This window comes from Sceloporus undulatus, chromosome 6, assembly GCF_019175285.1.
Source record: "Sceloporus undulatus isolate JIND9_A2432 ecotype Alabama chromosome 6, SceUnd_v1.1, whole genome shotgun sequence".
NCBI lineage: Eukaryota > Metazoa > Chordata > Lepidosauria > Squamata > Phrynosomatidae > Sceloporus > Sceloporus undulatus.
This window is the reverse complement of record NC_056527.1, coordinates 123,515,052-123,542,423: the sequence shown is the minus strand read 5'-3', so window position 1 is coordinate 123,542,423 and position 27,372 is coordinate 123,515,052. Positions and strand designations below refer to the sequence as shown.

Sequence of the window (27,372 nt, the reverse complement as noted above, 5' to 3'; positions counted from 1 at the left end):
CTGATCCTTTGAGGATCAAGGGACCTCAAAATGTGTGGCACCAAGCAGGGCTCATGCTCCAGCTAGAACCTCCCCTGCACAGGTACATAGCCGAGAAGCAGCCTTTCAGACTCTTCTAACATCTCAATTGCCATAATGGAGTGCATTGTACCTAGGAAAAGCTCTGACAATGGCTTGAAAGCTATAGTTAATATGATGGGCCGTTGTTATCCGCTGGTGTTTGCTTCCAGGACCCCTTGAGGAGACGAACATCCATCGATGCTTAAGCTCCATTAATCACAATGGTGTAAAATGGCATCCCTTACATAAAAAGGCAAAATCAAGGTTTGCTTTTTGGAATTTATATATTGTTAAAATATTTTCAATCCGTGGATGGCTGAATCCGTGGATATGGAGAGCTGACTGTACTTAACACAGCAACCGGATTACTAACTGGGGTAGGCATACAAAATGCATGTTGCCATTAAAAAACAACATCTAGCCACAATGCAAAGCGCCTGTTTCAAGTCTGAAACCAGTCCCTGTACTGGTAGGATGGTGGGATATAAATAAACAAAATATTACTACTAATAATAATAACAACAACAATAATAATTGGCTGTTTAGATGCTGAGTGTGGTAAGAGTTTGAAAATGTGATGTATTGATCCTCATGCACTCTCTATCTATCCATTCATCCATCTATCATTTTTTGGTGTTTTACCTGTGTTAGCCACTCATCTGAATAAAGGCCTTTAAATGAATTAATTCAATATCACTGCAACATAGAGCAGAGCTTAGATCATTACAGAAAAAGCAATATGTTACTCATTAGATTCCCCCCAGTCCTGCATAACTCATTAGTAGTAAGCAATGTAATGTATTATTAACACATTACTCTCAATGTTGTGCTGTTGTTTTTACAAAAGGAGTCGTTTAAAACAGCCATCAGTGGTTGCCAGCCCTGCCAGAAATGCTTCTGAAATAATATGCAAGCGTTTGTTGTGCAAAAACAAACATCAATAGCACTGTCACTAAAGCAGTTATAACTAAATGCGTTGGCCTTTGTTATACAAAACATTTTTTAAAACGAATGATCACATTACTTTCACTATGGCATTTTTGACCTCTGACATCGAACCATGGAGATCAGCTAGAGGCAGCATGAAACTTTACACATATTGTATTTTTACACATACAGTTATGTATGTCTTGCGTCTTGCATAAAACCCACTGGAACTTGAGGGAAATGGCTGCAAAAAAGGAAGCCAGCAACATTTTCATGGTAAATGTTCTTTTCAAAGAATTCATAATAAAATCTGATACCCCACAAAATCTGTTTTTATGTCAGAGGCTTTACTTTCAGTGTTTTGCTGGGAAAAAACATGACATTTGCTGGAAAAATAATGACATTTGCACTAGGAATTATATATGGATTATTGGGTTTGACTGAGCATGTGAATATATTAGAAAAGGTGTAAGAAGCTTTAGGCCCAGAATAATTAGAATTCTGTATTATCCCCTAGATTTATAAACACAGAATTCACTGCTAAAATATATGTAGCTGAAATGGGATATTTCCTCAAAGCGATCAACAATATGCTACTCGTTTTTATCTTGGGAGGAAAAAATTCACATTTACATTTCCTGGAGATGTGTCACCATCGGCGACAGAGGAGAGTTTTTATTTTATAAAGTAAACATAGAATTCAACTCTAAACATTTTAATATTGTGATCAATGACCATTATTCAACATGTACTAAGTATGTTGAAGTCCCGCCATTCGCTTAGGTCTTTGGCAAAAACCGGCAAGACCTAAAAATGTTTCGTAGGTCATGCGCGTTATTCCAAGTCTATGTGAAAGAGCAGCAAATGGCTGCTGATGTTTTATAAACTTTGAAACCAAAGTACAACAACTAGTTTTAAAAAAAGAAACTTGATGCACGCTGTGAAAATTGTAAGGTATCAGCCTCACATATAAAGCGCGATCAATTGAAGTGCTTCTACCCAGGACTCAAAAATCGTATTCAGAAACAGAGAAAATGATGATGAAGCTTTGGAGACGTCAAACATATTGACCCAGTTCTGGAAAATCTATTGTAACTTCCCACTTGTTTCCAAGCCCAGTTTAAGGTGGTAATTGTTTTGTTGTTGTTAACTGCCTTCCATTCGACTTCAACCCATGGCTACCCCTATTTGTATGAGAGACCTCCAAGTCAACCTCCTTAGCTCCTCCAGACTCATGGCCATGGCTTTTCTGATGGAGTCTATCCACCTGCAATGCATTCTTAGTCTTTTACTAATGCCCTCAACTTTACCAAGCACTATAGCCTTGTCATGAGAGGGCCAACATACAACCACTTCAGTTTAGTTGTTTTTGCTTCTAGGGGAGAGTTCAGGCCTGATGTTCTCTAGGACCAATCCATTGGTCTTTTCTGTAATACACAATATTCTCAGAATCCTTCCCCAGCATCACATCTCAAATGAATTGATTTCCCCCCCTCTATCAGCTTTCTTTACTGTCCAACTTTTACAACCATACAAAGAAATGGGAATACGATGGCATGGAAAAGCCTAATCGGTATTTAATGATATGACTTTGCACTTCAGGATCTGGTCTAGCTCCTTCATAGCTGCCCTTCCACGTCCTAGTATTTGTCTGATTTCTTGATGATTATTTTCATTATTGATCTTTTAATTATTGATTTCTTCATTACAGTACTATTATTTCCCAAATCACATGCTGTGTTGGTCAGCCTTCAGCCAACCTTCTCTTCAACAGGCCAGGGACATGGGAGTCTTTGACCATGGCCAGCGCAAATCTTCATAGGGATTGGAATAGCTGAATTACAGCACCTAAACTAGGCTACTAAAAAGATGGAGTGGTTTTTGCAGAGTCCATTTGCCCTACAATTTTGAATGGCATCTGCATTGTGTCTTCCGTTCCCTTCCTTCCCTGAGAAAGGGCAGCTCTGATTGGAAAGCCAGGGAGGAGGTGGCTGGCAATACCATTTTCACTCCTTCTGCTACTACTCAGTACTGTTTTCCTTCTCCCCCCCCCCCTTTGAGTACAAACCTATTTCCCTCCCATGTCGTCTGTGTCGCTTTTGCCTTCTGCAGCCCTCTCCTCCTCCTGGAATAGCTTCCAAAGTCCTGCCACTTAATCCCAATTTTAGGTTTTTTTATTGAAATATAAACTGGTTAACTGGCAGAATTGGATAATGCGGAATACGATTTCACATCTTCCTTTCAACTCCCCTTTATTTTCTTCTCTACAAGCTTTTCTTCACAAGCATTTATACACTACAGTCTTTTCTCTCTCATTCCACTCTTCGCCATCAAGAAAAAGAAGCTTTCATGATCTGGGACAGTGGATCCAGTAACCTCCTGGCATACCTTCCATGAAAAGCATCTGTACATGAAAAGGCCTTCTAATTAAGGTTATATTGCTATTTTTCACATACAGCTTGGTATTCTGTTTTAATTTTAATTGTATTGCTTTATTGACTATTTGTACTAATTTTATTTTACACATCACACTATCCTGTACTTAGGAAGTATACGTAAACAGCACGGAGGAAAGCACATTGAAGGGCCGAACCTTATGTCTTAAACTTCAATAGCAAACATAATAAATTACATGGAGGTTTCTCTGAAATCAATGGCAGTCCAACAAAAGTGTGCTTGGACGTAGGTGTTAGGGATTCATCACCATCAATGTTGCATCCACACAGTCCTAGAGAGAAGCAGGGCCTTCCTTCTGTCTGCCATTTTCATGTGCATCTAAGCAGCCTTTTGCTCTACAAAACCTTCTCATGGATTGATTTCTCCTCGGCAAAATGAAATAAAACCGTAAGTGTTTTTATGCATTGAGAAACACAATGTACTGATTTTAATGGATCGACTGGCTTTCAAAACATGAGAAAGCATGCAATACACAGTTCTAGTATTTTAAAGCAAGATTGGTCCATTATAGCTATTGTCTTAATTGGCGACTGTTTCACATTCCAGTAGAACTATGGACATCTGAAGTGTTTAAATAGTTAACACAATCCAGATTATGCTTTCCATAAACAGCTAAACAGTTTATCAGACCAGCCATCATAAAATGCGATGAGTCATTTCAACCTTTAAATACGTGCTGCAGCCAAGTTGAAAAATAAAAGCGATTCAAGTGAAAAATTATAATTCCTAGAAAGCATTTTGCTGCAAGCTTCCTTCCTTTCCCCTTCTGCTATGAGGGTTTATATGAACCTTCATGTATCTTGTCCTCTCCACTGAAGCCAAACATCACCACTCGATGCAGTTCAGGAACATCTTGTGTCACCCATTGATCATCTTTTACTATGACCCACTTAAAAGGAAAACAGTCACTGGAAAGAAATGCAGCAACACCACAGTTCCGACATTGAGCATGACCGAGTTGTGAAATGCTAATGAGATATTAGTATATTTCACCAAATTATTTCAGCCAACTGTAACGATAAATTGTATTTTGCACCAACAAAAGATATATATTTCTAAAAGGCAAAAAACAGAATCACTGAAAAATACCTGAAAGGGGCATAAGAACGAAGGGAGCATTCAAAAATCTGCTAGTTGGTTTGGGCATAGGCTTTATCAACACCGACAATGGAGAAAACACACAAAGATTGTAGCTTATTTACAAGACATTCACATTTGATGCTCCAGTTGTGTCAACGCAGTAAAAAGAGAAGGAACAAACTGAAAAAATATTAAGGAATATGGAGTCTTCCAATGCACACAGACACAAAAAAACCTCTGAAATGCTATCAAACTGAACAATATTAATCAAAACACCACACACAAATATACCTGCATCCCACTAACCAGATACCTGAACCGCAATTTGTCTCACATCTGTCGTCTGCTGTATGTGAAATTCAAACAACAGCGTTTGCTCAATTCAATGACGGTTAAAATATAGGCGCATCTAGCCATTTGCATGAGAATACAGGCAAGAAAGACCACTGAGGGGAAAAACCTGGGGTTGGGGGGGGATCCTTCCATGTATTATATTTAAACATAACCAGCAAATAAGTTTCAGTGAGCTGTGCACAAACAAGTGTGCTTTTTGCCAGCAGCCTTGGCAAGGAAAATTCCTTGTTTACTCAAAAGGAAATCACGGGGAAACGGTTGCATCTCTTTCAGCCGTTTATGGCGGAGGCGGCCCCCTCTCTACCTATTTCTGTTTAAATCTTTGTGGAAACGGAGAGGGTGGTGGGAAAGAAATGTTTCTATACAACCCCACTGCAGATTTGTATTGAAAAGGGTTAATTCCTGCACCGCAGTCCCTTAGCAGTCCTGGCTGCGGAGAAGGAAAGGGAGGGAGGGAACGACGTTGCTTTCTCCGCTTGCTTAGGATAAATGTCAATAAATGGTATGATTGCAGAAAACAAATTAAGGAGCAAGGAGTCAGAACCGAAACACCATTTTAAACCCAAACCAAGGCTGGTTTCCTTTTGGAGGGAGGAGGTGTCAGGAAGGGAAAGAGATTTACACTGCAGTATCTGGCAGCAAACATGGCTGCCTCGGCCCCTTTAAATCCAAATGGCCCTCCTCTTCCTCCATCATATTATCTGGTCTATCCACAATTATCCTTCGCCCTCTTTAAAACAAAAAAGCAAGGGGAGCCTCTCCTATGTCAACAAGAGAGCAGGATTTTGGAACCCCAGGTCCCAGCTCCAATGGGATATCCATGCAAATGTATATACGTAGGCACTGGGTGCACACACACACACACACACACACACACACACACAAGGCTGCTTCATTACCAGTCCAGGATGAGACTTGCCCAACTCCAAGCCCAGCGCAGTCCCATGACTCTTCACGCCTTTCCACTCAAAATGTCACACAACAGCAACTGGCGTCACACAACCACACAACCCACCGAGCCTCTCTAATCCAAAACCTCACATTTCTTCCATACTGCTTTAACTTAAGGCCATCTCTCCAGGCTCCCACACATGCCTCTTCTATGACTAAACTGGTCAACGCACAGCACAGTGCTCTGCAAACCCTTTCCTTCGCTGCCCATTTTTGTTTTGTATTATTTAAGCCACTGGTGTTGAAATTCAAATACTCCAAATCACCTAACATCTGTCTTTCCATCACATACAACCCTTTTACTATATTTCCCCCATAGCCTTCATATATGCCAATGGAGTTCCTCTTCATCACAGAGCCACCCAAACAATTCACAAACTGGGTTGGTTGCTTCAAACCTCCTCCCTGACACCCATAGCTTCATGTATTCCCAAAATCTTGATGCCCAGCCCTTCATACAAGGCCTGCGTTGTTGTTATCATTGTTGTTATTGTGTGTCTTCTAGTCATTTCCGACTTATAACGACCCTAAGGCAAAGCTATCATGGGGCTTTTGTTGCAAGTGTATTCAGAGGGTGTTTGCCATTGCCATCCTCTAAGGCTGAGAGAGTGTGACTTGCCCAGGGTCACCCAGTGGGTTTCCATGGCCAGGCCAGGATTTGAACCCTGGCCTCCAGAGTCATAGTGCAATGCTCAAACCACTACACCTTGCTGGCTCTCTACAAGACCCACACAAGACCTATCCTCCTGCCATTTTTCTACTTCTATTCCACTTATTCTCAGCCCTTATGTTCCCTGTTTCCTTAACGTTATGTCCTCACACTCCCTGATTCTCAACTGCTCACACTTACCCCAAAATGTCTGCTTCCTCCTCAAAACACTATTTATCACATACTGACAGGAACTAAACTGCGGTGACTATTATTACCCAATTCTATGTTCACGGAAACACTCTGCAATGTTATTTTTATCATATGTTTTGGAGGCCACTACTCTTAAGCATCTAATGTGTACAAATACTATGCTCCTGTCTTATACTAATGCCCAGGACATATCCTTCCCTATGTAATGGTCTTATAAGACTCTCTTCCCCAACCTGCTGCCCTTTAGATGTAGCAAACACTACAGTACTATCTGCAACCAGCATAGCCAACGTAAACGTTGGCTGGGAATCATCCAAGGTATTCCCCAAGACATCTAGGGTTTGCTATTTTAACTCCCTTTCCATAGGAGTAAAAGTCCCCATTTCTAACATCACCTTTGCCATGATCTTAAACCAAGTCCCCCTCTCTCAAGAAGTACCTGTGCTATTGGTTATTTTTGTATCTTGCAATTTCTCCGAAGACTTTAAGACTTCTCCAACGTGTAAATTTCTTCCAATTTAAGTTTCATACAGATTTCTGAATGTTAAGGTTGAGAAATGGTGGCTGGCTTGAGGTCACATAGTGCGCTTAATGCTCAATAGGGATTTGAACTCCTATCTCCCAGCAACACAAAAGCTCAAGATTACTGAGGACTACTTACTTTGGAATATTATGATAATATATATAGTCGAAAGTGCTCTGTAGTTGCTATTAAAACAGGCTCCAAAACCAAACAGCTGCTCTTGTTGACAACATGTACAACTGGTTTCTCAAAAGACAAAGCTCTGCTTTCCTAAATCGTTCTTCCTTTCCCCTTTTAAGTCCCCAAATATCTCAAGCATATGTGGGAAAGCTGGAAAGAAAAGAACAAATGGAGGCAAAGTACCATGCAGCAAGTGAAAAAGGAGAGGAAGAGAAGATACTATGACTCTGGAGACTAAGGTTCGATTCCTCGCTTGGCCATGAAACCCACTTGCGACCTTGGGCAAGAAGTCACACTCTCTCAGCCTCTGGGGAAGGCAATGGCAAATCTTCTCTGAACAGATCTTGCCAGGAAAACCCCATGATAGATTCGTTTTAGGGTTGGAAATAAGTTGGAAATGTCTTGAAGGCATGTAGCAACAGCAAAGATGTGGAGAACCTAGTAAGGAACGAAGAAATGGAGGCAAGACGCAACACAGGAAACAAGAAAGGAGGAGAAGAGAGGCACACAAAATTATAATTATGCCCAAATAGATGTGGGAAAGTTGGTAAGAAAAGAAGAATTTGAGGCAAAAGAGATACACAAGATCACAAGTAAATGTGGGAAAGCTAGTAAGAAAAGAAGAAATGGAGGCAAAGCAGGAAGGAAGGGAGGGAGAGATACACAAAGTTACACTTATGCCCAAGTAGATATAGGCAAACTAGTAAAAGAAGAAGCATTGGAGGCAAAGCAGGAAGGAAGGAAGGAGAGGAAGAGGAGATACACAAGATTACAATTACGCCCAAATAGATGTGGGGAAACCGTTAACAAATGAAGAAATGGCGGCAAAGCACCACGCAGAAACACGAAAGGAGAGGAAGAGGAGATACTCAAGATAGTCATTGTGCCCAGTTACATTTCTACAATACAAACTGTCCCCCATTTCTTTTTGTCTTCAAATTTTCACACATCTATTGGGTATAATTACAATGTTAGGTATCCCTTCTTCTTTTTTACCAGCTTCCCCACATCTTGTGTTGTTGTTGACGTTGTTGTGTGCCTCCAAGTCATTTCGGAAATGCATTTGTCATAATTACAACCTCGTGTTATAATCTTATATCTTGTGGTTTTAACTTGGTAATGGTTTTTTTTTGGGGGGGGGGGCTTTGTTCTAGTAAGCAACTTTACACACACCAAAAGTCCCTCCAAAATCAGCAGAACAATTAAGAGATCAATCTTTTAATAAGCCTACACTGAGCTCAATTTCCATGAAAGGGAAACTTTCTATCTGACTCTTTGCATTATCATTCTTAAACTTCTCTTTTTGCTTCCTTCCTTCCTTCAAATTCAAGAGCAAAAAAGGGGAAGAGATTATTCGTTTAGGAGGACTTTGCAGAAATCAAAATTTCTTAATGCATTTCAACTTAAACTTCTACTTTCATGATATTTCATTTTTACTTTTATGTTCTTACAATGCTGTTCTGATCACCTAAGACTGGCTTGCTTTCTTTAACCTAAAAAAGGGAAGAGATTATAGCACAAAATTGGAATTATGCCCAACGCATTTCTAGTAAACAAAATAACACACACCAGCCCCCTCCAAAAATGCTCTCTATGGCAATGAACCTGGGTTCAAAAGACACAGCAGACATAATCCAGTTTGAGACCGCTTTAATTGCCATGGCTCAATGCTGGGGAATCCTGGGAACTGTAGTTCTGTGAGACATTTAGCCTTCCTTTGCAGAGAGCTCTGGTGCCACAACAAACTACAGTTCCATAATTCCAGTCAAAAAGTGGTGTCAAACTGGATTATTTCCACAGTGCGGATTGGACAGTATGCGCTGAGGCTGCTTCCGCATTGCAGAAAAAACAAATCCAGTTTGATACCACTTTAACTGTTGCAGGGTTTATGGAATGCTGGAAACTGTAGTTTGTTGCGGCTCCAGGGCTCTCTGAAAGAGAAGGCTAAATGTCTCACAAAACTACAATTCCCAGGATTCCCTGGCATTGAGCCAGGGCAGTTAAAGTGGTCTCAAAATGGATTATTTCTGCTTTGGAGATGGAAAACGAAGGAAAAACCCACTCCCACTCAGGACTAGAAACTCTGAGAGGCTCATCTGCAACAATGGGAGGGGTGTGTGTGTGTGTGTGTATATCTCCATAGATCTCCTGATCATGATCTGCAACTGCAGCAGCTTCATCCAGTGTTTTTCGCTCCTTGTCTATGTATAATATAATAATAATATACATCATATATTATTATACATTATATTTGATATTACATATAATATCATACAACATATTAATAATGTATATACTATATATAGTATAATATTATACATAATATTATATATAATATAAATGTATAAAATATTATCATATATAATGTTAACATATAAATGTATAATATATTATTATATATATTATTTACATATAAACATTTAATATATTATATATATTATTTATAAAATGTTGTAAATTTTGCACAATGCTGTATATACAGAAATAATATAAAAAAATTAAAAACCTGCCTAAGATGTAAAATCTTAAAATACAACAAACACAGATATGTAATAATAATAAAATATATAATAATAATATTATAATAGATTAATATAATGTATATATAATATGTTATAATATTATATATATATAATCCTATATAAATTATATATAATAATGTTATAATAATAACAACATAATATAATAAAATAAAAATAAATCATTTATAAAGTGCTGTAAACAAGTATATACTGAAATGAAAACAAAGTTAAAAATTAAAAGCCTGCCTAAAGTATTCAATCGAAGTAAACAAAAATAACACCATTAAAAATTATCTTAAAATACATCAAACAGAGATATAATAGCAAAATATATAATATAATAGATTAATATAATCTATATTATATATATTATGTTATAATATATTAACTATATATAAATACTATATATATAATAATATAATAATAATAATAGTAAAATAATAGAATAAAAAACAAAATTAAAAAAATTAAAAGCCTGCCTGAGGTGTTCGATATAAGAAAACAAAAATATGTATCTTAAAATACAACAAACACAGACAGATACTAATAATAATACAGTAATACTAATCATTCAAGTATGAATTGGGAAGCTTCCCTAAAGACTGAACTTCCCTAAGCCACGCCCCTTATACAAAACCCGCCCTCTTCACAAGCTCCTCCCACCCCTCCTGAGGCCCCGCCCCTTCCTCCCTCCTCCCGCCCCCTCCTCCTCTCACCTTCAGTCTGTTCCATTCTAACTCCCCCCGCCGTATCGGACCGATGGCAGCCGAGACACAAAACGCGGGAGCCGAGGAAGAGGAGGAGGGCCGAGCCAGGCTGGGCCCGGCGGGAAGGGGCGGGCCAGGCCCCGCAGTAGGCCGCGCTCGATCCCCGGCCTCAATTTCCGCGCCTTCCCGGCCTCCCAGCGCGGCTTCAGGCACGGCCGCCGCCGTCGTCCCGGAAAGAGGCCTCAAGGAGCCCCGCAAGGAGGGAAGGAAAGCGGCCTGGCTGCCTCACGCAGAGTCCCCCGTCTCGGCCCCGTTCCTTCCCGCTGCCGCCTTCGGCCTCCGCCTCCGCTTTCTCCTCACGCACACAAAGCAGCGCCACACACAGGCAGCGCCGAAGAAAGGCGCGCGCTGATTGGCTGAGCGCGCTGTGACGCGCTATGACGCGCACCGGGGGCATGCCGGGAAATGTAGTCTATCCTCCCCTTTGACAGCCTTAGGGAGCTTCTTGAGGAGGGGACTTTGCCCTCCTTTCTAACCAAGGCTGCTGAGGGGGCAGGATATTAAATATTTAGATTTAATTAATTTAATGTAACTAATTATAATTAAGTTAATTTAATTATTTAATTTAATTAACTGTAATTTGTTTAATTTAATTATTTTATTTAATTAACTATACTTAAATTAATTTGATTATTTAATTATTACATTAATTAAATTATTAAATATTATATCTGACATCCTTTTAATTTGTTGTCTGCCTTATTTCATTGAATGTTTTTAACATGTACTAATATGTATTATGTTTAATGATTTTCTTAGAATGTATGCCACAGGCGGCTTTATTTAAACCTATTTAAATATATGCAAATATTACAATTTTCTACAGTATCCTCCTATTACCAGATATGCTCATGTATAAGTCTGCCTTGTGTATAAGTCGAGGGCAGGTTTGGGGGCCAAAATTATGAGTTTTGATATGACCCATGGATGTTGAGGGTAAAATTGAGGGGTTTTATAGCAAAGGATGCAAACTAGGATGGAGCAAAGGGGAAATGGTGCCAAAGGGCTTAGAAATTTCTAGTTGGTATAACTGTTTGTGCTTTCCTTAAAGGCTGGATGAATGAGGAGGAGACTATGGTAAATGGAGGGTGTGTGATACATGGAGGCTAAGAAAATGTGTGCATCATGTCAAAAAGGATGTAAAGTCAAGAGTTAAGGTAGAGTATTAACTCTCATCATAAAAGGAGCCATCATCTTCTTTGAGTACAATGATAAAAGGTGAGAGCTGAGTCTGTCCCAGGAAAACTTAAAGAAGCATTGACTCTTTCTACTCTTTTGGCACTCCTTTGAGCAGAAGTGCCAAAGGGCTGCCAACACTACTACTGCTATTTGCCCACCCAGGCATTACGATGCACCATAATGATCCAGTGATGCTGAACCTTTCAGAGGCCAAGTGCCCAAACTGCAACTCAAGACCCACTTATTTATTGCAAAGTGCCGTGTCCCTCTGGCTTTCTAGTAACAAACTCTGGCAAACTCTGTGCTGGAGTGACGGCACATGTGCCAACAGAGAAGGCTCTGTGTGCCACCTCTGACACGCGTGCCATAGGTTTGCCATCGCTGGACTAGACTTTGGGACCTGCAGCTAATGGAGAAAATTGCAGACAGTAATAATAATGAAGGCTCACACTCTGGATTGACTTTCCCCACGATTTGGCACCCACTTATTGAATACGTCCAGCAGGCCTTGGTTTCTAGACACCCCCCGATCTCATCTAAATTTTTACGGAAAGATGCCTTCCAGGATCCCTGAACGCTCCTTTTGTCTATAATTACCAGGGCATTACTTTGGGTTATGGTTTCATTCCTGCTTTTTTGATGAATTAACCACATCTGAGGGTTTGTTGTCTCTGCCATTGTTTTTATCTGTTATTGTTCTTTTAGTATATTGTTGCTCTCATTTAAAAAATATGCACCAAGGTGGAGAGAGTGGAGGTGTTTGGTGCATCATTTAGGCTCTCTTGGGTCGGATTAAGCTCTCACCTTTCAGAGAATGGGACGGTTCCTTTTTCTTTTCTTAAAATAAGAATTAAGGTACAGTACTTACACTGAACTTTTTAATACATTTAAGGTATACCTAAGAATGGTATGCGCACTGGCACCGCACAGTGTTACTTCCAGAGAAGTGCCCATAGGACTTCAGCCTCATTAAATATTGTCTGACGTGAGCAAGGCAGTATTTGGTAATGCTGAATATCGCATGCCGTTTTGAAACAGAAAGAAGCAAATGATTGAATGTCTGAAACAGCTCCCTCCTCCTCCCCTTTGCAGCCAGAAATGTGTGGCTGTCATGGGATCTTGAAAAGATAGGAGCAAATCAGGAATTAAACTGGCTGATCAGTTTACATCTTTAAATTAAAACATATACCGCACGCCGCACGCAGCAGTGAGATGTTGAAATGGCTTTAATTAGGGAATAAAGTGCATTTAATTATGAATGCATTGTATACAGAGAAGAGAAAGATGGGGAGAGGAGGGTCATGGATCACAGCATCTGTCTTGGTTTCTGATTGTAGCTTCTCAAGGTTTGCTATCCTGGCAAGAGAACTGAGAATGCCTACAATGGTTCCAATGCAATTTCGGATGGGAGCTATTTGCAATTCAATCCATTCTTGCCTGGATCTCAAGCACCCTAAGTAAATAGCTTTGGAGATCAAATCTCTTGCATCTCTAAGCCAACAGGACTGTGGAGGGGTGGGAGGAAAGGACCACTGAATTGCATTTGCATGCATTTACAATAGCTGTTTAAAAGAAGGAAAGTGGATTGGGCGAGGTGTGAAAACAGTTGCTTGTTACTAGAATAATCAGCTGAAGAAGCAAGATAAAGGAGCAAATGATCTGAGATGTTTCTCACTTTCTCAACAGAGGCTGAATATGCATCCTCACACTTCTCCATTTGCAACCACTGTCACAAGCAAATAAACAAGGTTTTTGTCTTTTCTGGGTTCATGATATAGTCAGACTCCTCAGAAGGAATTATTACATTTAAATGTGGAAGCCTGTCTAAAATAGGGCTGGCCTAGAAAATGGCCAGAGGTTGCCCTTGCTTTCTAAAACGGAGCCCCCCCCCCCATTAATTGATATTACTGAAATGATCTTGCCGGAGAAGTAAACGAATTTAAACAAAAAGGGATTGAAGTGTGTCCTGGTTCTTATTGTGTTTGGAATTGAAAATAATGAAATTGTTTGGATTTCCCCTCTTTCTGTTATTCCTCTGCTTTCTTCCTTTTACACACTGTCTTGGGAGTGAATCTCGTTGAATGGTGACATGGATGAGCAATTGTCAATGTGTGTGGGTGTTAAATATTTCCCCTTGCCATAGTACAGTAGTTAGTAGGAGGCAGGGCCTAAATTGCCTTTGCCATCCTCTGAGACTGAGAATGTGACTTGCTTAAACTCACCCAATGGATTTCCACGGCCGAGCCGGGATTCGAACCTTGGTCTCCCAGTGTCCTAGTCCAACACTCAGACACCATGGTGACTATCCCTCTGAAGAAACTTGACAAGAAAACCCTGATATGAAAACCTTCAGAGTTGTCATAAATCAGAAACAAAAGCACACCACAACAACAATGGGCACATACAGACAGGCCAAAATAAAGCTGCTTCAGGTCTGTTTGGAGGAATGCTATTTAAATGATGCATGCGCCCTAGGAGTCCGGAAGCCACGCAAAAGCCATGCTCCAGTCCTAAGGGCTGGAGTGCAGCTTTGGTGCAGCTTCTGGCCTCTTACGATGTGTGTGTCATTTAAACAGCATACCTCCAAAGAGACCCGAAGCAGCTTTATTTTGGCCTGTCTGTATGGGCCCAATGTAGCCTAAATACCCTAAAGGCACCATACACTATCTCATATTAGATGTACTTAGTACTGGGATGGGAGCTGTGGGCTGTTTTTCAGAGCAAAGACCTGGCAAAACCACTTCTGAGGAATTCCCAGCTAAGAAAGCCCTGTGAAATTTGTGGGGTCATCTTAAGCCGATAGGTAGCTGGAAGACATATGTACACACACACATATATAAATTCTTTATGAGAGGTGGAGGGATGAGGCATAAAAAGGCTGGGCACGGATTGAAAGAGTGTTCAATATTACATAAGTGTGCTTTTCTTTGTTCTGTGTTGCTCACAACACTGCTGTGTTGTGACTATTCTTCAGGCTTGATAAATATGTTTTCTTTCCCCTGGATGTCATGTTGTTGTTCTTGGAAAGTGTGCAGAAATCCTGCTTTCAGGGATGCTTGTTTTTCTCTATGGCTCCTCTCCTCCAAAACCAAGGACACTGGGAGTGTGGGAACGTTCATGAATCGGAGGCACCTGGAGACTGGGGAGTCTTAGCTGGAAGCTACTCAATGGTTATCCACTTTCATTTCTCTGGCTCTGTGGTTCCTCTCAGTCAGATCGCAGCTGGGTTTGCAATGAGTCATAACAACGTTTCTCTTTTTTGGATGGTGCTTTTTAGCCTGTTTTGTCGTATTTTTCCAACAGATTTTACAAATTAAAAAAAAAAGAAGTGAAATAACATTCAGAACAAAAATGCAACAATATTCAGAACAAGCATAATGTATAAAGTTGTAATTTTTAGTAATCCCGGTAATGTATGTCACCGTTGTTTGTTGTTGTTGTTGTTGTTGTGTGCCTGATTTCTGATTTATGGCGACTCTAAGGCAAACCTCTCATGTGGTTTTCTTGGCAAGATGTGTTCAGAGGAGGTTTGCCATTGCCTTCCCCTGAGGCTGAGAGAGTGTGACTCACCAAAGGTCACCCAATGGGTTTCTATGGCTGAGCCGGGATTTGAACCCTGGTCCCCAGAGTCCAACGCTCAAACCAAAACCTTTGCACAAAGCGCAAATTGCCAGTTTTATGACTGTATTCGTTTTCTTGTTAGTTTTGTTATTATTTTATATTATTATTTTCTTATGTCCCACCTTTCTCCCAATACAGGGACTCAAGGCGGCAAAGAAGATAGTTGAAAACAATACAATTTAAAAAAAACAATGCAAAATATTAAAATACACAAATACACAATTTAAAAAAAGACATGCAAAATATTAAAATACACAAATACACAATTTAAAAAAAGACAATTAAATAATTTTAAAGATTACAATAGTAACCCTGAGGACTGCTTTAAAGCTAAGAGGGACTCAAGTAAACAGATGTATGGCTTGTCTTTGGCTGCATCTACACTGCAGCATTAATGCAGTTCCACCCCACTTTCAACTGCTGTGGAATCCTGGGATTTGTAGTTTTTCTGTGGCCCCAATGGCTCTCTGACAGAGAAGGCTAAACACCTCACAGAACTAAGAATCCCAGAATTCCACAGCAGGGAGCCATGGCAGTTAAAACGGTGTCAAACTGCGTTAATCCTGCAGTGCAGATGCAGCCTCAAAAACAACAGTCCTTGTTTGAGTGTAATTTAACTGAGAGCAGGAGGCACTCAATCTTCCCTATCTGTGCTGCCATTGGCTCCTTTTGAAGCTATGCCCCGCCTCCTGGCTCCGTCCTGCGTTCCGATTGGCTGGATTTAAAGCCGCCTGGTCTCATCTGCGGTGGAGAGCAAAGCGAGGGAGCAGTAGAGGCGAAGTGCTAGAGCGGCACGCTGACCTGTTTCCTGGGCGGGGCCGCTTGGGCTGATTGGAAAACACGGATGACCCGGAAGAGAAAGAAAGAAGGGCGGAAGTGGCCGGTTGTGGGTGGGGGAGGGGGTAATTCATCCCCGGGAAACAGGTAAGAAGGAGAAAATGGGAGCATTGTGTAGTTTTTAAGTGTGTGTATGTGTGTAGTTGAAAGTCTCTAGCTTAGTTTGTATATATATACATAGATAGATATGGATAGATGTGTGTGTGTAGTTGAAGGTCTTTAGTGTGTGTGTATCTATCTATCTGTATAGATGTGTGTATATATGTGTGTGTGTTGTTGAAGGTCTCTAACTTGGTATATACACACACACACACACTTGTTTCTTTGTGATTATGTTTGTATGTATGTATATAGATACTGTGTGAGTGGTTGTGTTTATATATGTGTGTACATGCAGGTCTCTTCATTTGTTGTGTGTGTGTATATAGATACACACACACACACACTTATACCTCCTTACCTGTGAGTATGCCTGAATGTGTGTATATAGTAACGTGTGTGTGTGTGGTTGTGTTTATGTTTATGTCTCTGTGTGTGTGTGCTTGGAGGTTTCCAACTTGGGGTGTATATGTGTGTGTTTATATATATGCATATACACACACATACACTGCCTACTTGCCTGTGAGTCTGCTTGTATGTACGTACTATGTATATAGTATGAACGCATGCTTGCATGGGTATAGAAACATGTGTCAGTGGTTGTGTCTGTGTGTACTTGGAGGTCTCTAACTTGCTGTGTGTGCGCATACAGTGGATTTCCATTCACATTGTTCATCGCTGCGTTTGTGGAGGGAATCTTTTTAAAGCAAACCTAAAGTAATAGTCAGCTCTAAATGCATCTTTTCTTCCTGTTCCAGGCCATAGACCCAACAGACCGGCTCCAAGGGACCATGGCCATCTATTGCTATAAAGCTTTCCGCGCAGTCGCTAGGTCCAGGTAAGAAAGCGATTCTTCATTTTGTTTCTGTGGATCACAGCATGTGAGTGTATCTGTTTAAATGTTATGTATATCTTCTTAATACTTCTTGATAATCTCAAATATCTGATTTGGGGGAAATAGCCAGAATATACTTATTCAAAAAAATGAAGTAGGACTTTCAGGGCACCACTGAACACACGAAAATACATTTAAGACTCACATGCGTAAAGAGTCCTCATCATCCACAGGCTTGCCATCCTCAGATATGAGCAACCACTGATGGCAAACCCTGTTGTCCCCAATAGCGGCATACAGCTGTGTACATGTCATGCCACCATTAAGGACTTGTGACCAAGGCATGCCAAGATGTGTCCATTTCCAGATGACGTTGCAGTACTTTGTTATAGCAAAGATTAAGTCTGTTTTCTCTTACAGGGGACCTCATCTGCTTGTCCACTCCAGCTGCTCCCCATTTTCCCCGCTGGTTGCATTTGTACAGCTAGTGGATTCCCACTTTAACAGCACACCTCTGAAGGACTCTGTGAGCCAGCAGCTTTTCTTCAACACACAGCAAGGCATTGCGCTACCTCACTTGAGAACTAAATCTGTGCGTATGCTACACACATCGGCTTATTGGCACCAAGAGCTTCAGGACAAGCCTCCGCCTAACCAAAGCACTGCCAAAACAGACAATGAGGCAGCCAAGATTCCAGCGGATCAAGCTGTGCAGGTTGCCAAGAAATCACTGCGACAGAGGATTGTAGATGAAGTGAAACACTATTACAATGGATTCCACTTGCTTTGGATAGACACTAAAGTTGCTGCTAGGATGGTATGGAGACTGTTACATGGGCAGATCCTCACCAGGAGGGAAAGACGACGGGTGAGCACTGGTGAATGATGTCAGGGGTAGATGAGCGCAGTGATGAGTGCAGCAGAGCTGTTTCTCCTTCCTGAATGGGTGGCTTCAGCAGTGGGTTCCAACCCACTAGACAAAGCAAACAAGCCCACTTTTGGAGCCTTCTCCAAGTAGGAAGGGCACAACCTTCCTGACTGCCCAATTTGTTTCTGGATAAGGGGCAGGCAGTGTGGGTGGTTTGGGTGGGGGTTGGATGGATGGCTGGGTCTCTCTTTTCACCTCTTTAGTCACTAGTCTGATGGAACCTCTTGCACAGGTAAGCCTAACATTAAAACATGGAGTAACATGACATTTTAATTAGGCTTCAGAGTTGCTGCTTTATACTGCTTTAATACATGGAAAGTTTTGTCATTCTGATTCAAAATTTAATTTAGCTTAATTTTATTTCTAATTTTATCATTCTACTTTGAATCATTTGCATTGAAAAAAATGTTTAGATGGATTTTTTTTTGTTTTCTTGCAGAGTTCAGTTCTTTCAAGTAAATCTGTTGGAAATTATTCACCATCATTCTTTGCAATATCAGGGCAGTTTGTTTTTTAAGTTGGGTGGGTTGCCTATGGGCTTCATCCCACTCCATTCTGTGACTTCCAAAAGCCTCCCACTACTGCATTTTGATATATATATTTCCCATTTTCAAAAAGGAGGATTGTAATCCTGGCTCCTACAGGAAGAACATCTCTTTTTTAAACAAGAAGGATTCTGTCCCTCCATCCAACTTCTTTTTTCAAGCAGGAAAGGTGTGGGTTAAAAAACCCATATTCCTGGAATCTGACCAAGGGGGAAAAATATAGGAGAATGGAAAGTTGCCTAAACAGAATTATTTACCTGGCTTCCCAAACAAATAAGCAGAGATATGTACTGGGAAGCCTTTTGAAGTAAGAAGTTCTAGACAATTCTATCTACATGTTCAAGGGCCTTACTCTTGCGAATAGTTCTTCCCTAAAATTTGTTCTATGGTTCAGGGCCTCCCTGGCTATCTTTGTGGGCTGAAGATCAATGTACTACTTTGCTTTGTGGTCTTTGTCTCTGCAGCTGATGAGAACATCTGCGGATCTCTTCCGGCTGGTCCCCTTCTTGGTGTTCATCATTGTACCTTTTATGGAATTCCTGTTACCAGTATTTCTGAAACTGTTTCCTGAGATGCTTCCCTCAACATTTGAAACTGAATCCAAAAAGGTCAGCCATGATATTTCCTGGGCTAGTCATCCTTCCTCAGCCTGACCTCTGCCTGCAAACTCTGGGAGAGTAAATGGATGGAGGGAGAGTGGCCTACATTGCTTTTAAATCCATGGATTGAGCAGGGAGTTGGATATGATCCATGAGGCCCCTTTCATTTCTAGGGTTCCTTGTTTTTTATTGCACCCCCCCCCCCCCTTGTTGGCAGAAAATCTGTTACAGGGAGATAAAAGATGGAATAGCTGCATAGTATCTTCTGATTGCTAGAGCGAGGAGCCCCCATTTTGGAAACACTGTCAGTAACTGATCTACTATAAGATAATGCTAAGAAAAATAACTTTCACTGTCAACATGGCTGGGAAAAAAGAGTGAGTGGCTTCAAGTGAAAGGATAATTATATTGCTCTGCTTTATGGAGTTGTTGGAAGAATAAATGAGAAGGGCTTCTAAAACATAGATGGGCAACTTTGGCAGTTTTAGGAGCCAGTCTTGGCCTTTTCCAGAACCTGTTAGGGATTATAGCTGGAAAAACTGAGTGGAACAGTTGCGTGGAAGTAGAGAAGAAGTATAGTGCTAGTGTAAAACAAGGAATGTGGAGAGTGCCCAGTTTGCTTTAAAGGAGAACTGTGCTCCTAGGAGGTTTCCAGGAGCATGAGTCTCATTTTGAATAAAGTGTGCCACCTTGGTGTAGTGTGAAAATACAGGAATAGAGAGGGGTATTGCTGTACTGCCAAGTTTGAAGGGATGGCAGGAGGCTGCCACCTCACCAGGGTGGGGAGGACCAGATGTGGATTGTACATTAAGTGCTGTTTTTAATGACTGTTGTTTGTTTTCAGGAAGAAAAGCAAAGGAAGAAACTGAGTGCGAAGTTGGAACTGGCCAAATTCTTACAGGAGACCATTGCAGAGTTGGCTAGAAGGAACAAAGCCAGTACAACAGACGCTACTCAGCAGTTCTCTTCATATGTTCAAAGGGTACAAACAACTTACTAATTCGTGCAATGGTAGTTCTAGAGCAGTGGTTCCCAACCTTTGGTCCCCCAGATGATTTGGACTTAATTTCCCATAATTCCTGACTGTTGGCCAAGTTGGCTGGAGCCTTTGGGATCTGATGTGCAAAACAAATGGAGGACTGAAGTTAGGAATCACTGCTGTAGAGGAAGATACTCCAGTCCCTTCATTTCAACACTATAGGTGGATTTTTAAAACCTAACTTGCTATAATGGAACAGAAAAATCTTTAGCTCTTTTTAGAAGATGCTCTTAAACCAGAAAAAAACTTCCCCTTGTACCAAAGCAGCCTAAAAGACAAGGCAAAGGAAGCAAAGCCAGCAGAGGGAAGGGAAAGTAGAGTCTCAGTACCATTTAAACCTCATAAGCACAAGAGAGATTTTGAATCGTATCCAAAAATTACATAGTATCAGATGATCTTGTATAAGGATTGAATTCTTCAACTTGTTTGTGGTTTGAAAGGAAACAGAGTGACATCCTTTGCTTTGTACAGGTTCGGCACAGCGGCCAACAGCCCAGCACCAAGGAGATTGTACAGTTTTCCAAGCTCTTTGAAGATGAGCTGACCCTGGAACACTTGGAGAGACCACAGCTGGTCATCCTCTGCAAACTGCTTGAGCTACAACCCATTGGCACCAATAACCTCCTCCGATTCCAGCTTTTGATGAAGCTCAGGTCTATCAAAACAGATGATGAAGTAAGAAAGGGGAAGAGGGGAAAGGTTGCATAATAAATATGGTTAAATCCCCCCCTTTGTCTCAGTTATTTCCCCATCTGCCTTTCTGTCAGTCATTGTTCTTTTCTGATTTGTGATTTACTACTTGAGTTTAAAATAAGTTTAAATGTGTGCAAGTCTCAGAAATAGGAATTTGTTGCTTTAAAGCGACAGTATTTCAGAACCCCCATTTCTAAAAATGATAAATCCAAAGACATGTGTTCAAACCCATTGAAATTTTCAGCTGATGTAAACCAGGAGTGGGCAGGTTGTATTTTTCTAGATGCAAGTGGACTATGATTCTCACCAGTTCAAGCCAGGTAAGGCTGATGGGAGTTCAACCATTTAAAAGTTGCTCACAGTTTACATTCTGGCTTCACTCAGTATGGTCAAGTTGAGCTGTGCCATAGCATCTCCAACCTCTCTGCTTTCCAAGGCCACTTAACCAGTTAGTTGCTGCTGCTGAAGCAGCTGAGCCAGTGGATGTGAGGGGGGCCAACCCAGCCGAGATATGTCCACTGTGAGATTCAAAACCACCCAGTTAATACCATTAAGATGCTTGGCATAGATGATTAAAAGCTAGGTAAGAGACTGTGAGAAGGAGTCAAATTTTAAGGAGGAAACCTTTTACAAGAGAGTGAAAATACAGCCCTTTGTTCTTAAGAGCTTTATCTATGATTTGTCACACCATTCAGTGGTGTTAGACTGAACACCAAAGTATTTGGTGACACTTCTTCAGCATCTATTGCTGTTGGCTTCCATTGACTTTTGAGTGTGTGTTCTTGCAGTTTTGAATTGTAAGAAAGGTCTCTTAATCCCTACGGAGTTGTTAATGAATTGACTTATCTACCTTTGAACTCACTGATTGTTTAATTGTTGAAAGTGCATTTCACTAAAATGTCGGTATAGCTAAACTTCAGCAGCTAATGGAAACATGAGAGTTTTAAAAAGTAATCTGCTTAAATTTACAAACTAAGATGGAAGTTTTTTCTTTAAAAATCATGCCTGGGCATCCACATCACACAGAATATTTTAATGCGCTGTTTCCTACTTTGCTTATGGCTTTCTCTCAGAGTGTGCTGCCTGCTGAAAGGGATTGCGTTTGATTTCTGGAAGAGTTAAGCAAGGTTAACTTGAATTCTCTTCTCTGTGTAGATGATTTCCAGGGAAGGTGTTAATGGCTTGAGCGTGTCTGAGCTGCAAGGCGCATGCAGGACAAGAGGGATGAGATCGTTGGGCCTTACGGAGGAGCAGCTGAAAGAGCAACTCAACCAGGCAAGTCAAGGAAGAGGGAGGATGAGGTGTAGAGCCAAGAAGGAAACCTTCCACCTGCAGCATTTACATATTACTTATTATAGATGCGTAGAAGGTGCATAAGGAGTCTAAGCACAAGGTTGCATTCACTTTTCTTGGGATTAGTCTTAGTCATAAAAGATTTGGGCACTTTCTAAGGAGACAGTATGCGGCTGACCAGCAATCAGTTTTCTGAAAAATGTAGGACCAGAAAGAATTTTCTTGGAAAAGTGAAACTGGGAAATTTTACAGTGCGCTGACAATGCTGTCTGATTTAGCACATTTAGTTGAAATGTTATATTCAAACATATTCTAAGCCAGGGGTAGGCAACCTTTTTGAGCTGGGGGCCGGGTTGCTGTCCCTCAGACAACTGGGGGGCCAAAGCCAAAAAACAAATAATTACATAATTCTTTAAAAATTAAATAAATAAATAAACCGGGACAAATGTAGGACAAAATTTTCAAATGGAGGACACTTTTCTAAAAAGATGGAGGACATGCAAAAAAATTGCTGATTTTTAATTTTTTTTAATATAAATGCATGTTTCAAAGGCTTCTATAGACAATTGCCCCCCTTTGCTTGCTGCTTGCCCCCCTTGCCTGCCGCTTGGCCCCCCTTACCCAATTCCTCCTGATAGGCCAAAGGCTTCGGCGGCAATCGGCGGCAGGACCAGGCTGGGGCCGGTCCCAAGGCCTTGCCGGGCCACATCCGGCCCGCGGGCCGCAGGTTGCCTACCCCTGTTCTAAGCTTTATGTGGAAATTATGGGAGTATGATTTTAGAGAGCCACTGTGGTGTAAAGGTTTGAATGTTGGATTAGGCCTCTGAGGGATCAAGATTCGAATCACCACGTGGCCATGGAGAAATTACAATTCTCTCAGCCTTAGACAAAATTAAAGCCAAAATCCCCTCTGAATAAATCTTGTCAAGAAAACCCTGTGATAGATGTGCCTTAGGTTTCGCCATAGGTTGGAAATGACTTGAATACACACAGCAACAGTAATTTGTATTGCAAATATAATTCTCTCTTGTGTGTAATGTGTCATGTGGAAAAATTTCCACAGAAAAAATGTCTCCTTGGCAAATGTTCCACTCTACATATCTGCCACTGAATACCAGTTGCTAGGATATAGCAAAGGGAGATGCAGATGTTCTTCATTCCCTGCTTGTAGGTTTCCTGAAGGCACCTCATTGTCTGCTATGGGTCTGGCTGATTTATTTTGGGAAGGAATGCAAGGATGTAATAGGATGGTTTCTGTAGTTTAAACCTGACTCTTCTTGTAGGATAGACCTGGTGATAGAGCCTGTGAAAGCAGGTAGCCCAATAAGGGTCTAAAGCCTGACCTCTGTTTGAACATCTGCGTAAAGGAATGCACTCTAAGATAGTCCATGTTCCAGCTCTGTAGAGGCCTCTGTTTCCCAGCAGGTTCCTTCCCCATAGCAGTCGTAAGTCAAAGTTCTCTTCAGCAATCTGCATTTTCCACTCTATTTACACAGTGGCTAGATCTGCATCTTCGAGAGAACGTTCCTCCTTCTTTGTTGCTGCTTTCCCGTGCCTTGTACTTGACAGAGGTGAAGCCCAAACCAATTCCAGTGATTCCAGCAGCTGAGGTGAGTGGGATCTACAGTCTGGATTTCACACAGGCTTGGCCATCTCTCACAGTTGCCTGATAAAGGACTCTGTTGGGAAGCCACAGATATGGTAGCTATACTGGAGATGATTTCTAAAGAGATACAGAACCCCCATTGAGTAAGAAGAGCTCTTCCTTACTTATCTTCAGACAACACACAATTATTTGTCAGGAGCACCAATATCTTATATATATATATAGGAGAATTAAGAATTAATTTAAGCAGTGCTCTGTCTATGTTTGTGTGCACATAATTCAGAACACTGGGAGATGGGAGGGCTGGAGAGTGAAGCAAAGGAGGTAAAGGAAAGAGGGTAAGAATGAAGACTAGGAAGCTAAGTAAGAAGGGGGGAGTTGTTGGTGTTGTGTACTTTCATTCTTGGCACAATTTTTTGGAGGAGGTTTGCTCTTGCCTTCTCTGTGCTTAATGTACAAGCAGTGGTTCTCCTTTTTACATATCCTGATATGAAGAGAGTATTACTGCAAGCTCACATTGGCGTAGCTTGAAAAGTTCATTTTTTTCACTGGGCAGCTTCTCAATGTCAAGGCAGTATTTTTTCTAGGAGGTGAACTAAGCTTTTTGTTCTTTCTTCAGCCTCTGAAGACTGAAGAAGTAGATGTTGAAGATCATGAAACCTTGTTGGATTCTGCTCCCAAAGTGCAGGAAAGAAAGGTGAGAGACAGTGTTTATGTGTGCTTGTTGGCATGTGTTCCCTCATGAGAATAATCCTGCAAAGATTTGGCTCACAGACAAGCTACTGCATTAAATTGGTATGAATGGGTCTGCCTGGTTGACAGGCAGTGGAGTGGGTTCAGTACAGGTGCGTCATCTGTGTCTCAGAACAAAATTGCTTAAATCCAGTAATATTTCCCTTCTTCTCATATCTTGGTTTGAAGCCTATGGATTGTTAGTGAATTTCTTTTCCCCCCCTCCATTGAAGAGTGAAGAATTTATTGTGCAGCCCAAAGAGAAATTACCAGTCCCTGAGGTATCAGTCAAGCCTCCTGGAAGTGAGGTAAGTTTTAATGTCAGTTGACAGCAGCACCCCAAGACATGTTGCTGTCTGAGACAGCAGCAGATGGCACCCCACAAACCCAGAACTTCAGTACCCAAAACTTATTGTGCTATATGAGACAGAAAATCCCACAAACACCTTCCTCCACACTGATAAAGTCAATAACTAATTATTTGCTGCCCTTTCATTGTACCCTAAATGATCTTCCCAAATGGTAGGCCCAGTCTTGGTAGATACATACTACTTGTTGTACCATAGCTTGTTAAGAGATTTCTGACTGAGCACACAAAACCTAAAAGTGTTGTTAAGGGGCTCAGCATCAAGATGTGACTATTGCTGTGATCGTTCCAAAGTGGTACTTTTGTTACTGATATTTCCCTTTTTTCTAGACAAAATTAGAAGCCTCTCAGAGCAGCAAAGCCAGTGCTAATGGAGTCTAGCTCTTCTCCCAGCATGGACCTGGGCAGTGGAAAAAACAGTTCCACTTTGAACCTGATTGGGGTTCGCAGAGGATGGACATTCCTTGTGGAGGAGCCCCTTTCCACGCACAGTTTTCCTAACCCCCTGAACTGCTCCAATATGATCTGGATGGTTTTATCCACATGTAAACCAGACGGAAAGCACCTTGCGTATAGTGGCAACTTCTCCATTTATTTTACCTTGTGTAATGTAACTTATTTTTGTAGATATGTACATAATCTATGACCAAGATGTACTGTAACTTAGGCAATATTGTCAGACGTTAAGATTTGTATTTCCTTAAATTTTTAGTAAAGCAGTGATTTATTCTTAACTTTTCTTTTAAAAGCCAAACTGTTGGCAGAACTTGGAGTGGCACTTTCATATGGAAACGCAGTCGAGTGCTGGGTTTCCTAACCTCATAAGATGATATACTTGGACTTTAATCTGATTTACAGCCTGATGCTAGGCATCTTTCATTGGAAGTAACTACTATGGGACTAACCTCTGTATAAGGAAGGAGCGGTGTGTACTATTCCAAACATGGGTGCGTAGCCTCCATGAAATCAGTGGGATGATCCCACTTGAGTAAGTGTTGTCCTAATGGCATTCGCAATTCCATTTATTGCATTAGTATGGCGTTCCATAAGTATTCCATTGAGCTTCCCTTTGCAGTGCCTATAGACCTGTACTGTTTTCCCCACTCTCTCTCTGTCTGGGGTTAAAAACACATCACTCCAGTGACCCTTTACATGTTGCACAAAGGGCCAATGCCATGGTAGAGTCCAAGATTGTGCCATAATTTAGTTTAAATGGCAAGGGTTTCCAGCTGAAGTATGGCTTAAGCTACAAGGATCCAGACCAGCCGGTAAACATCAATTGTAACTTCATTACCTGCTTTAATTGAATTTTGAAAGTGAATTAGCCTATGACAGGTACCTCTGAGAAAGGAGGAAGAGTTTGAAAGGTCTTTACTGCTGGGACTCTGAGGTCGTTGTAAGCCCAGTAAATTAAAGCTATGGGGTCCAAAAGGTCAATTTAGCTTGTATCAATGCAGCTGAGCAGCTGGGCAATGAACAACCTGGGGCTTGCATCAAAAAAAGACACTAGCTCCCAAATGGTCTTACAGAGGATCATCTATTTTAGCATTACCTTGGTTTGAAATAAACCCTCCTTGTAAATGTAAAATTGGGGGGGGGGATCTGTCTTCTCCTTTTACCTGTGCAATGCTATATTTGACACATTTTAAAAAAACAATTCACTGTAACATTTAAAGTAGATTGGTCTACTTAGGGCTAGTGTTGCAACCAGACTGACCTGGTGGCACCTTGTTGGAGGAGCATTCTAGGCTTCTTGCTTTTTCAAAGCAAGCTGAGACAGCTTTTATATTTGATGTGCTGCAACTGTTACATTCAGACGTCACAGCTGAAGCTCTGTTTGGGCTGGGTAGGTCCAATAAATAGCCATACTGTGCTGTTGTGTCTCCTGCCTTTGTTATTTGCATTGGGGGCATCCAAGTGAGTTGCTTAGGTTCATGCAATGAAATGACCTGCTCCTCCCCACAGGGAACACCTTGAAATGGACCCTATGGTTGGATTCACTGGAGGCAGCTTTGAGGTGGAAGTTCCTAGCTTTCCATTGCATGTGAGAGCCATTGCAGCTCTAACACCGTAGACAATTTCTGTAGTATTTCAGCAATTAGTAGGCTTTGTTAGGAGTCCCTTCCCACGCTCAGTTGCAAAGCAATGGGCAGAGTAAACCAGCGTGGAATAAATCAGTCTGAACAGCCTGCTGGTAAAGTATTCTTCACAGTTATTTGCTTTTTCCTCTGCAGCTGTAGTGGCTTGAGATGTTTGTAGAGCAGCAGACAGCAGCTGATCTAACAACTGCCAGGCAAAGTGCCCTGCTTGGATGGG

The 27,372-nt window shown here is 41.2% G+C and overlaps 2 protein-coding genes across 3 annotated transcripts in view; one reads left to right on the top strand and one right to left on the bottom strand.

Moving 5' to 3' along the window:
• The window catches only part of NSD3 (nuclear receptor binding SET domain protein 3), a 55,139-nt gene extending 44,159 nt beyond the window's left edge, over nucleotides 1-10,980 (bottom strand). The window contains 1 exon segment of the mRNA XM_042473326.1: nucleotides 10,633-10,980. The gene's annotated coding sequence lies outside the window, so the exon portion shown is untranslated.
• A 5,372-nt stretch (nucleotides 10,981-16,352) lies between these two features.
• Nucleotides 16,353-25,790, top strand: LETM2 (leucine zipper and EF-hand containing transmembrane protein 2). 2 transcript variants are annotated; one of them, XM_042477200.1, is made up of 11 exons: nucleotides 16,353-16,407; nucleotides 17,178-17,257; nucleotides 17,675-18,122; nucleotides 19,192-19,335; nucleotides 20,171-20,308; nucleotides 20,837-21,040; nucleotides 22,214-22,333; nucleotides 23,848-23,961; nucleotides 24,577-24,654; nucleotides 24,923-24,997; nucleotides 25,387-25,790. In XM_042477200.1, exons 2-11 carry the CDS (start codon nucleotides 17,211-17,213, stop codon nucleotides 25,435-25,437), a joined length of 1,419 nt encoding a protein of 472 aa, XP_042333134.1. In that variant the 5' UTR covers nucleotides 16,353-16,407; nucleotides 17,178-17,210; the 3' UTR covers nucleotides 25,438-25,790. The 2 variants fall into 2 exon arrangements, with proteins under 2 accessions (XP_042333134.1, XP_042333133.1); XM_042477199.1 differs by lacking the exon at nucleotides 16,353-16,407 and having other exon boundaries at nucleotides 16,679-17,257.
• Nucleotides 25,791-27,372: the final 1,582 nt, after the last annotated feature.